This window comes from Primulina huaijiensis, chromosome 4 (genome assembly GCF_012295235.1).
Source record: "Primulina huaijiensis isolate GDHJ02 chromosome 4, ASM1229523v2, whole genome shotgun sequence".
NCBI lineage: Eukaryota > Viridiplantae > Streptophyta > Magnoliopsida > Lamiales > Gesneriaceae > Primulina > Primulina huaijiensis.
The window spans coordinates 6,700,349-6,713,328 of record NC_133309.1 but is presented as its reverse complement, the minus strand read 5'-3'; the positions used below and the strand labels follow the sequence as shown (position 1 = coordinate 6,713,328).

The 12,980-nt window shown below is 38.2% G+C and overlaps 1 protein-coding gene across 1 annotated transcript in view; it reads right to left on the bottom strand.

Annotated features, from left to right (window-relative positions):
- The window catches only part of LOC140975294 (uncharacterized), a 23,659-nt gene extending 11,028 nt beyond the window's left edge, over positions 1 to 12,631 (bottom strand). The window contains exons 1-3 of the mRNA XM_073438942.1: positions 11,228 to 12,631; positions 10,970 to 11,074; positions 8,597 to 10,090 (exon numbers count right to left, since the gene is read on the bottom strand). Coding sequence (XP_073295043.1) covers positions 8,597 to 10,090; positions 10,970 to 11,074; positions 11,228 to 12,572 — 2,944 coding nt within the window. The 5' untranslated portion in view covers positions 12,573 to 12,631. The remainder of the gene's footprint in view (positions 1 to 8,596; positions 10,091 to 10,969; positions 11,075 to 11,227) is intronic.
- Positions 12,632 to 12,980: the final 349 nt, after the last annotated feature.

Below are 12,980 nucleotides of genomic sequence, written 5' to 3'. Positions count from 1 at the left end.
AATTTTCAAAAATACTCTGTCTCCTGCCTCAAATACCAACGGTCTACGTCGGATGTTGGCATATTTGGCTTGTCTGTCCTGAGCTGCCTTCATCTTCTTCTGAATCAGCTTTTCTTTATCTGTCATATCTCTGATCATGTCAGGTCCAATCTCAGGAACTTCAGAGATATCATCCCAATACAGAGGGGATCGACACTTCTTCCCGTACAACGCTTCGAATGGTGCCATTTCAATACTTGTCTGATAGCTATTGTTGTACGAAAATTCACAAAGAGGCAATGCATCTTGCCAACTAGTGCTGAAATCAAGCACTACTGCCCTCAGCATATCTTCAAAAGTCTGGATAGTCCGCTCTGACTGTCCATCGGTCTGTGGATGATATGCGGTACTCAAATGTAACTTTGTACCGAGAGCTTGCTGCAACCTCTGCCAGAAGTGCGAAGTAAACCGAGGGTCACGGTCTGAAACAATCGACTTCGGTACTCCGTGCAATCTAACCACTTCCTTGACATAAATATCGGCCATCTGGTCATATCGGTACGTCATCTTGTATGGAATAAAACATGCCGATTTGGTCAATCGATCAATCACGACCCAAATCGCATCACAACCTCGGGAGGATCTTGGTAACTGCGTCACAAAAGCCATGGAAATGTGATCCCATTTCCATTCAGGAATAGACAAACTCTGTAACAGTCCTCCGGGTTTTCTTCTTTCAGCCTTCACCTGTTGGCAAGTCAGACACTTGGATACAAATTCAGTAACATCAGATTTCATCTGTTTCCACCAATATTGTGTCTTCAAATCATTGTACATTTTCCTGCCACCCGGATGAATGCTAAAACGACTGTTGTGCGCTTCTGCCAGTATTCGATGTCTCAATTCCGAAACATTTGGCACAACAATACGATTATTCACGTACAGTACATCATCACGTACCTGATACTCTGACTGATGACCTGCTCTGACCATCTCAATCGATTCCTGTACTTTCTGATCAACTTTCTGAGCCGCTTTAATTTTCAAAATCAGCTCTGCTTCAGCTCGAATAGCATATAATCTCAAAGGCTGACAATCTGTTTCAAACACTAATCCAGACAAACAGCAATCTTCTATCAAACTTGAAACACCTATAGTCGATAAGGACAAAGAACATACCTTTCGACTTAGGGCATCGGCTGCTGCATTCGATTTTCCTGGGTAGTATTTTATTTCACAATCAAAATCTTTAAGCAAATCAAGCCATCTTCGCTGTCTCATATTCAACTCAGACTGTGAAAACAAATATTTCAGACTTTTATGATCAGAATAAATTTCAAATTTCTCACCTTAGAGGTAGTGTCGCCATATCTTCAAAGCAAATACAATTGCTTCCAATTCAAGATCATGAATTGGGTAGCCAGTCTCATGTGGCTTCAGCTGTCTCGAGGCATAAGCAATCACATGCCCTCGTTGCATCAACACACAACCCAAACCTCTGTGAGAAGCGTCACAATAAACAACAAATCCACCAGTACCTGAGGGGATAGTCAGTATCGGTGCACTGGTCAATCTTTTCTTCAACTCAAGGAAACTGGTCTCACACTCCTCAGACCACACAAACGGAGCATTCTTCTGAGTCAATTGTGTAATCGGTTTGGCAATGCTCGAGAAATCTTTAATGAATCGTCTGTAATATCCTGCCAAACCCAAAAAGCTACGTATTTCCGGTACAGATGTCGGTCTCAACCAAGAAATTACGGCTTCAACCTTATTGGGATCAACAGAAATACCGTCTCCGGATATAATGTGACCCAGAAATACAACCTGTCTCAACCAAAACTCACATTTCGACAGTTTAGCATACAATTTCTCAGCCCTTAAAATTTTCAACACAGTTCTCAGATGATCAGCATGCTCAATCATATTCTTCGAATAAATCAAGATATCGTCAATAAAAATGATTACAAAATCATCCAGATATCTTTGAAAGATACGGTTCATCAACCCCATGAATACAGCCGGTGCATTCGTCAAACCAAATGGCATAACAATAAACTCATAATGTCCATACCTGGTTCTGAATGCTGTCTTCGATATATCAGAATCCCTGACTCTCAGCTAATGGTATTCAGATCTCAAATCGATCTTGCAATATACCGAAGAACCCTGCAACTAGTCAAACAAATCATCAATACGAGGCAAGGGATATTTATTCTTTACCGTTGCTTTGTTCAATTGCCGGTAGTCGATACAAAGTCTCATCGAACCGTCTTTCTTCCTCACAAACAGTACTGGAGCACCCCAAGGAGACACACTCGGTCTGATATACCTCTTGGCCAGTAAATCCTCCAACTGCTCCTTCAACTCCTTCAACTCAATCGGTGCCATCCTGTACGGAGCCATCGAAATCGGAACTGTACCTGGCATCAACTCAATACTGAAGTCTATTTCTCGAATCGGAGGCAATCCAGGAATCTCGTCTGGAAAGACATCAGCAAACGCGCAAACCACTGGCAAATCCGCCAATGATGGACTCGATTTCAGTAAATCAACTGAATAGACAAGGAATCCCTCCGCTCCTTTCTGCAACAATCGAGTCATAGACAATACGGATGTCAAAGGAATTCTAGCTCTAGATCCCTTACCGTAAAATTTCCACTCTTCAGCCATGTCAGGTCTGAATCTCACAATCTTGTGGAAACAATCAACAGTAGCTCTGTACTTGGTTAACATATCGATACCGATAATACAATCAAAATCAGACAACCCAAGTACAATATAGTCTAACTCGATCTCATGTCCATCATACCGCAGTATACAAGGTCTCACAGATGTCACTGATATCCAACCCTTCCCCAAAGGAGAAGAAACAGATACTACAGTAGATAACGAATCCACAGGCAATGAATGCATCAATGCAAATCTCTCAGAAATAAAGGTATGCGATGCACCAGTATCAATCAATACATATGCAGGATAACCAGAAATAAAACAGTTACCTGCAACAACGTCATCTGGTGCTTCCTGAGCCTGCTCCTCAGTCAAAGCAAATCCTCGGGCCTGCTGTCTAGGAGGCTGGCTAACTGTCTGGCTTCCTCCTGGCCTTGGTTGTGACTGGGATGGTGTCGGCTGAAAGGAGTGGACTGCAGCTGGTCGTCTACAAGTCTGAGCTACTGATCCAGATGACTCGGCACCCTGTGACCTCTGAGTATCTCTCTGGGGACAAACTCGAGCAAAATGTCCCTGTTGCCTACAAATACGGCAACTGACAAACACTCCTCGGCACTGCTCTGTGGAATGCATCCCTCCACAAGTGCTGCAATAGGGTCCTGTATAACTCTGGCCATGACCGGTCGGTCTCGAGCCACAAGAACTGGATGAACTACTTCCAGCTTTCTTGAACTGCTTCCTCCTAGCTTTCAGGAATTCTTTCTTTCCACTACCACTACCACTCTCAAATCGGGGAGATGGTGGAGGCATCTGGGGTCTCGGTGCTTGTGGCACAAACGAAGCTCCTCTCTGTCTCATCAGACCAGCTTCAGCTCCCTTGGCTCTGTTCAAGGCATCAGTAAAATTATTCGGTCTCCCGGTATTCACTAAGGTAAATATTTCCGGATTCAGGCCATTTATAAACTGGTCCGCAACGGCCTCATCATGTTCAGCTACGTGGGGAGCAAACGTCAACAGTGAAGAGAATTTCGCCACATATTCCTCAATATTCAGCTGACCCTGTCTCAAATTGGCAAATTCCGCTCCCTTGTCCTTCCTGTACGACACTGGAAAGAACCTCTGATAATATTCAGTTCGAAACACATTCCAGGTAATAGCCGTACCTCGATGTTCCAATGCTTTCTTTGTTGTAATCCACCAGTTCTATGCAACGTCGTGTAACTGGTGCCCTATCAGTTTCACTCTCCGCTCATCGGTGTACTCCAAGGACTCGAACAACATCTCAACATCGTCTAACCAACTCTCGCAATCCACTGAAGTCTCAGTACCCTTCAGAGTCGGTGGATGGAAAGACTGAAATCTCTTTAATAGTGTCTCCATCGGAGTAGTTGTAACATCCATCGGAGGATTTGAAGTACTGCCCTGTTCCTGTATTCTTCGAGGAGGCATATCTGATTAACAAAAGGATTAGTAACTCCAAACAACAATTCTGTTTCAGTCCTCCTCCGATCATCTTACTGCTGATTCAGAATCGGTGCTGCTTTATTCTCAATAAACATACTACTATATCAAATCAGATAATTCAAGTAACATGTATTTTACAGCAGTAAAACATGCTAGCATTCAAAGCAGGAAAGAAAACACATTCTACCCCGCTCACTTCTTCTTCTATCTCAATCTAAAGGATCTATCGCTCTGATACCACCTGTTGTGGGGACCCGGACGCTAATCATGTTCTTAATAGTCATTGAGACTAATTAATCAATTATAATAACCAGGGTCTAAATTTTTTTTTTTTTGAAATATAATATCAAATGCGGAACGTAATGGAATCACTCTACTATACATATCAGTATAAAAGTAAAGTACAAGTCTTGTACTATATACAATCATTTAAGACTAAGGTTCAACTACTAAATATCAAGTGTTCACCCTATCTCAGATCAAGTCCGTAGTCTCCACTCTTATCACGATCTCTCTCTTCATTTCCTCGACCCTGAACCTGTCCCACCTGTTGTCATGCACACATACAAACACGACAACAGCCGGATAACTCCGGTGAGAACAAATCCCAGTATAAATCAACGAAACATGCAATCATATAATTAATATAAGGCATGAAGCAGATATCAGATATATATCAAAATATGAAACATAATTAATATCAAACTATCAANACGTCGATATAACCAAACATCCAGTGTCTTGACCTATCCGTCACAGACTGTGGCACTATCGCCAATACACTATCTTGTGACATCGTGCAATGTGCCCGTGGCGATCCCGCCACTATCAGGTACTTCTGTCACAAGATCACTCGTCTAATATTCGCTTAACACATGCTCTCTATACATCAATAGAACAAGCATATCAAATCAAATCAATGCAAATAATAACAAATAGTATGTGATTTAGGGAAACACAAGTATATCCTACTTGTGTCGATCTCCCAATACCACATTGACTTATACCTTTCGTTTGTAGTCTCGGTCTAAAGCAATTGAAGTTCTGAACTCAAGACTGTTTCTGTATAGCTGAAACGATATATCAAGAATCATAATATTAATATTTCATTCTCAATTCAACACTAAATCGGATTAATCTGAATATAATTCAAATCAACGGCATAACGGCACAATCCCGATATTCCCGTCAATACAATATCAACAACTATCAATTACAATCCATAACCAATATCTGATACAACTCATAATCAATCTATAACTCAAATCTGTCCGATTTCCAATCAATATACTCAGAAATTCCTAACAATTCCATAATCAATCTGTTCTTCGATCTGACTTCGATTCTACGATGTCTAGTATATCAAGAACATCATATATGAATTTTATTCAATTCTGACAATAGCATAATTTCAACACATATCAAGACGTAACAAAACTTACGTCTAGTTGGAGCCTGCGTCGATAGGAACACAGTACTGAAGTCGGATTGATATATATATATATATATCATTGCATGAGCAAGGCAAGTGGCTTCATTTTCGCTCAACACGTCTCGCGCATCTGCGCGACCCGCCTCGGCGCATATGCGCGAGACATTATGTCTCGGCGCGTGCCTTCCCGTCAGCTCGCGCATATGCGCCCTTCATCCGCGCATGTGCGCGATATTCTCTGGAATTCACATTTGGCTACCGAACACCCCGCGCATATGCGTGCCAACTCTTGGCGCATATGCGCCACATTCTCTGGACTCGGTATATGGCAATGCACCTCTTCGTGATATGCGCGCCCTCAAGCCGCGCATGTGCGCGCAAAGTTCTGTCCGCGCAAAAAGCTTCTCGCACAGCTCGTGCATATGCGCGCTATCTCGCCGCGCATATGCGCGAGACCTTCGGGTCTCGAAGTGGTCCGTCTATCATCCGATCAATTTATAATTTAATCAATCTCAGATTATCGTGATAAAATCTCAGGCATTACGCTCATATTCGCAATAATGGAAACACGATCGTCGGGCTCCCACTGGGACTATCACCCTCACGACATCGCCATTATTAACGAATTAGTCACAATCACTTCACCTCCTTCAACATTTTTCATTCACATCACTTTATAAAAATCATGAGTAACATAACATTTTTCATTTTTGAAACGAAGCATGCAACATGTATTTTAAATGTCTTCCTTAAATCATAAAAATCAAACAGACATTTAAAAATCATAATTTCATCGTGAACATTGCATAAACATTTAAAAATAATCATTTTAGCCTCAAAACATTTAAGATAACATTTTGAAATATTAAATCATAAACATATAAAATTCCCTAAACATTTAAAAATATCATTTTAACTTATAAAATCTCATAAACGTTTAAAATATCATTTTAACATTTAAAATTCCATAAGCATCCATAACTATAGAAAATAATCATATTAGCACATAAAACAGCATTCAGGGCACTGCCATGACGTTTACTACTTTTTAGGTGTGAAAAGACTGTTTTACCCCTGGACGTATAATTTTACGTTTTTGCCTTTTTCTTAATTTTATTGACTCTAACATGTCCCAAATAGTTATTTAAGCCTACATGAATTTCCTCATATTTTTATTTACCCTAAATCGAGGACTTTTAAATTAATCTTTAAATGTGACGTATTAATGCGTTTTAATCCCGAATTAAACCAAACCTTAATATAAAATTCCCAAATTCAAAACTTAAACTTATAATAATTATTTAAGCTTAAACGTAATTTTTCATAATTTTATAAAGTTTAAAACAATACTTTTCGATTAACTCGTTAATTAGCGTTTCGTACGGCGATTAAATCCCGAATAAATCCAAAACTCGTTATTTTGATCCCAAATTTTAAACATAACATTTTTAAGATTTATTCTACCCTTCCAAGTCATGAGCCACCCCCGTGGACCCATGGATTCACTTTTAGTTCTTTAATTTTCGTTTTTGACACCTTAACGAACCCATCGAGCCATCTCCCAATTTACTCGAGCCATGCCCAAGCCACCTTGAACCAAACCCTAGCCAACCCATCTAGGCACCCTACTGACCCAGCCCAAGCCCCTGAACCAGCCCTTAAACCCTCAAAAAGCCTGCTGTCATTGAACCCAATTGCATGTGCTGTGTGTGCGTGAGGTTCCCTTTAGTTTTAGGACTCCTAGTTAGCCTAGGACTCTTCCAACTAAGCCACCACCGAACCTACCTAACCCTGACCATCCCTAGACCAAGCCCAGACAAGCCCAGCCCCTGGAACTCACGTGCGAACCACCTGAAGCCAGCACCACAACCTGCGCACCATGGAGCTTCCTCGCGCTTCTCACGTTTATCTCGAGCCAGCAGAGGCCCAAGCCACCCCAGCCCCTGGCCCGAACCTTACCCATCTCTCTAGGACCCTGATGAACCCCCTAAGCACCATGCAAAGCCACCGTGCAACTTGAACCACAAGAGCACATAAAACTCCAAGAGAAACTCACGGTTGTTCTTTATCCTTTTCCTACGGTTTCCAGTGTATATAATGCCCTTTAATAATTATCATGATTTGGCTATAGACCAATCCATATTATTACCCTATCGATGGCTGCCCCTTAACACATGTTTAGCATAATTTTTGGATCAAAATTCATGAATTTATTACATGTATGTGCAATATTCCGAAAATAATCATAAGAAATTCATGCTTTTTATGCACACGATATTTAAAACGATAATACGATGTGATAGATAAGAAAAGGAGATGTATGGAGTGCCTTTGCGTAATTTACGTACGAATTTACGTTGACGATTGCGAAGAACGATGATACGAACCCTTGGCTGAATTTTCCTTTGAAATTTTGCAACTTTCTCGTGAATTTAGAGGTGTGTGCCGTTTGATGTTTTGAGAAAGAGTTTTCATATTTTTAAAGAGGTGAGGCGTGAAGTTGTGTGTCAAAATATGGGCTGGATTGCACTTTAAATATCAATTAAAGTACTAATGATAACTTAAGCCCACTAACAAGATTAATTAGGCCCATTAAGCCCATTAGTACTTAATAAAATATTAAAAATAATTTTTGCTTAAATAAGTTTGTGAATTTATTAGCCGGGTTGTCAAAAAGTTCGTATTTTTGTTGAAAAACCAACACTGATAAAATTTACGTCCCGACGTATTAAATCACCTCAAAAACCTTTATTTTCAAAAAATACTAAAATGCATCAACCATACTTTAAATAATTAAAAATAATTATTTAATAAAAACATTTTCTATTTTTCTCAGCACTCGGTCTCCGTTCCTCGATCGCAACTCGAATATCTTTTAAAAATACATTTTAATGCAATCATGTAGAAAAATATATTTTAAACATGCAAGTAAGCACAACAAAATTAATTCATGCAATTAAAATATTTAATTAAAATACACGAGAATTTACTAATTGCATGCATGTGGTTTACGTGGACCTTTAAATTTTCGGGGCGTTACAAAAAGTTTTTTTACCTCATTCAAAAATTTTCTTTTATCTTGAGAACTCCATTGCGGTGGCATTTTTCCTGTCACAAGAAAATTTACTATGTTAGCAAACCAAGGTGTAGTAGTAACTGAAAATAGATGTTCATCAGGAAAATTATCGTTAATTGGTGTCATTTCACAAGATGATCCTGTTACTAGTCTCGATAAATGATCGGCTACGACATTCTCGGTTCTTTTTTTATCTTTGATCACAATGTCAAATTCTTGGAGCAACAAAATCCATCGTATCAGTCGTGGCTTTGCATCCTGTTTGGTCAACAAATATCTAATAGCAGAATGATCAGTAAACACGATAGTTGTTGATCCAATCAAATAAGAACGAAATTTATCTAATGCAAATATTACAGCAAGTAGTTCTTTTTCAGTTGTGGAGTAATTCATTTGAGCATTGTTTAAAGTTCTACTTGCATAATATATCACATAAGGCTTACCGTTTCTTCTTTGACCCAATACTGCACCGACTGCATAATCACTCGCATCGCACATGATTTCAAATGGTAAAGACCAATCAGGAGGTTGCATGATAGGAGCTGATGTTAAATGTCGAATGATTTTATCAAAAGCATTTTGACATTCTTGAGTCCACTCAAATGCACTGTCTTTTGTTAAGAGGTTACAAATGGGTTTAGAGATTAAACTAAAGTCCTTTATAAACCTCCTATAAAATCCAGCATGTCCCAAAAATGAGCGAATTTCTTTAATGGTTTTTGGAGGGGGTAAATTGGCAATGACATCAACTTTTGCTTTATCAACTTCAATTCCATGAGATGACACGACATGTCCCAAAACAATTCCAGAAGTAATCATGTAATGACATTTTTCCCAATTTAAAATAAGACCTTTTTCCTCGCATCTTTTTAAAACTTTTTCCAAATTTTCAAGACAATTATCAAATGTATTCCCAAAGACAGTTAAATCATCCATGAAAATTTCCAAACAATTTTCAACCATGTCGCAAAAAATGCTTAGCATACATCTTTGAAATGTTGCTGGGGCATTGCATAATCCAAATGGCATCCTTCTAAATGCAAATGTTCCAAAAGGACATGTGAATGTAGTTTTATCTTGATCTTCGAGTGCAATGGGAATTTGATAATAACCTGAATATCCATCAAGAAAACAGTAGTATGGATGACCTGCTACTCTTTCTAAAATTTGATCCAAAAATGGTAATGGAAAATGATCTTTTCTAGTGGCGTCATTTAATTTTCTATAATCAATACACATCCGCCAACTAGATGGGACTCGACTTGTTAACAATTCACCTTTTTCATTTTTTATCACTGTGATGCCAGATTTTTTCGGAACTACTTGTGTTGGGCTTACCCACTTACTATCAGAAATAGGGTAGATAATCCCAACATCAAGTAGTTTGAGAACTTCAGTTTTCACAACATCTTTCATGTGTGGATTTAATCTCCTTTGTGGTTGTTGAGATGTTTTTGCATTTTCTTCTAAGTGAATTTTGTGAGTGCAAATTAGTGGATTAATGCCCTTGAGATCTTTTAGTGTCCAACCAATTGCATTTTTATGTCTTTTAAGCATATCAACTAATTTACCTTCTTCATCACTTGCTAGTTTGGAAGAAATTACCACCGGATATGTTTCATCTTCTCCAAGAAATGCATACTTCAATTCTTCTGGCAAGGGTTTTAACTCCAATATGGGTGGTTTGTCTTTGTTCTCATATTTTGCATCAAATTCTTTCTCTGATCGTGATAACGAGTGATACCTGATAAAATCATCAAGATCAATTTCAATATTTTCTTTAACAGTTTCAATTGAACAAATATCTAATTGATCACGAGTACTCCCTTCTTGAATGTTTTCTTCCACAAGAGTTTCAATAAGATTTTCATCTTCACTTTCATCTCCTTTGTCATGTGGTTGCTTACAAAGATTAAACACATTAAGCTCCAAGGTCATGTTACCAATTGACAACTTCATTATTCCATTCCTGCAATTTATAAGAGCATTAGAAGTTGCTAAAAATGGACGACCTAAAATTACAGGAATTGCATTACAAGCTTCGATAGGTTGTGTATCTAAAACTATGAAATCGACAGGATATACAAAGTTATCAACTTGGACCAACACGTCTTCTACCATACCTCTTGGCACTTTAACAGATCTATCAGCAAGTAAAAGTGTTACCGAAGTAGGTTTTAACTCGCCTAGATTGAGTTCTTGATAAACTGAATATGGAAGTAAATTCACACTAGCTCCAAGGTCAAGCAAGGCTTTTTTAATCTTTCGTTCTCCAATAATACAAGAAATAGTAGGACAACCAGGGTCTTTGTATTTCAAAGCATTATTATTTTGAATGATTGCACTTACTTGTTCGGCTAAAAATGCTTTCTTTTTCACATTCAATTTTCTTTTCACAGTGCACAAGTCTTTCAAAAATTTGGCATATGATGGTACCTGTTTTATTGCATCTAATAAAGGAATATTAACTTTTACTTGTTTAAAAATATCATATATATCAGAATTCAAATTTGATTTTTTTGTATTTTTCAATGCATGAGGGAATGGTGGTGACACTGTCTGTTGAACCTCCTCTTCGCAAGTTATGGGTTCCACTTCCTTACCCTTTGGAGTTGATTTATCATCATCTTCACAAGGTTCAAGAATGGATTTTTCCACAACCTTACCACTTCGAAGGGTAATAACAGATTTTACCTGATCCATCGGTTGAGTTCCAGAAGTTCCAGTTTGTGAATGATGATCCTTGGGATTAGGCAGAGGTTGTGAAGGAAATTTACCTTTTTCATGAACATTAAGTGCAGATGCAAATTTAGCAAGAGTATCTTTCAAATCTGTCATGGTTTGAGCAGTTTGAGTATTGATAGACTCTTGCTTTGCAATGAAAGAATTCAATATATCTTCCAAATTCCTTTTAGGTGGAGGAACATAAGGTGCATAATTTTGAAAATTTTGTTGATTTTGGAAATGTGGTTGTGAAAATTGTGCAGCATTATCATTCCTCCAACTAAAATTTGGATGATTTCGCCAACCTGGATTGTAACTTTGAGAAAATGGTTCAAAATTTGGCCTTTTGAGATTGTTTAAAACATTGGCTTGTTCATGGAGACATTCTTTAAAAGAAGGCAAAGTGGGACAATCTTTTGTAGAATGATCACTTGTATCACAGATGTGACATGCAATTTCTTGAACAGATTTTAATTGACCATTCTTTTTCAATTCAAGTGCCTCAACTTTTCTTGCCAAAGAGGTAAATCTAGCTTGAAGATCATGTTCATCTTTGAGAGTGTACATACCTCCACCAGATGTAGGAGATTGAATCTTGTTTGATGGTTCGATTGTACCTATAGTGTCCCAATTTTGAGCATTTTCAGCTAATGAATCGAGATACTCAATTGCCTCATTTGGATCTTTATCTTCAAATGTTCCATTACACATAAATTCAACCATTTGCCTATCTTTAGGTGTTAAGCCTTCATAAAATTGAGAAACAACTCTCCAAATTTCAAAACCATGATGTGGACAAAGATTAAGCAATTCTTTATATCTATCCCAACACTGATAAAAAGTTTCTCCTTGTTTTTGAGTGAAAGTGATGATTTGCCTTTTGAAAGAATTTGTTCTATGAGATGGAAAAAACTTTTTCAAAAATTGTTGTTGCAATTCATCCCAAGTTCGAATGGATCCCGATCTAAGATTTTGTAGCCAAGTTTTAGCTTTATCTTTTAAAGAAAAAGGAAAAAGCTTAAGTCGAATGGTGTTCATGCTACAATTTAGATCATTATATGTGTTGCACACTTCTTCAAACTCTCGTAAATGCATGTATGGATTTTCAGAATCTAAGCCATGAAAGTTGGGTAAAAGTTGGATAATACCAGGCTTAAAATTGAAATGAGATGCATCAGGGGGAAAAACTAGACATGAAGGTGCACTAGTACGTGTAGGATTCATGTGATCTCTAAGTGTTCTTCGTCTATCATGATCATGTTGAGATTGAATTTCATCTTCATTTTCTTGGATGGGTTCTTCCGCCATGTTTTGTGAAAATAAAGGGTTATTTCGAATGAGTCGACCACTAAGTGTACGTGACCAAATAATGCTCATGCAAATGCAAATGCAAAAGAATAAAAACACACAAAAGCAATAAAAATTCAAATAAAGAAAAATAAACTATAAACAAAATTAAATAGACTTGAAATTAAATTATACTTCCCCGGCAACGGCGCCAAAAACTTGTTGTCACTTTGATTGTTGCACTCCCAAGAGCAGGTTGTCCACAAGTAGTATAATTCGGTGAGTCCGATATCGTATCCACAGGGAAGCTAAGGTAATTACAAGTCCACTACAATGTCTTTTTGT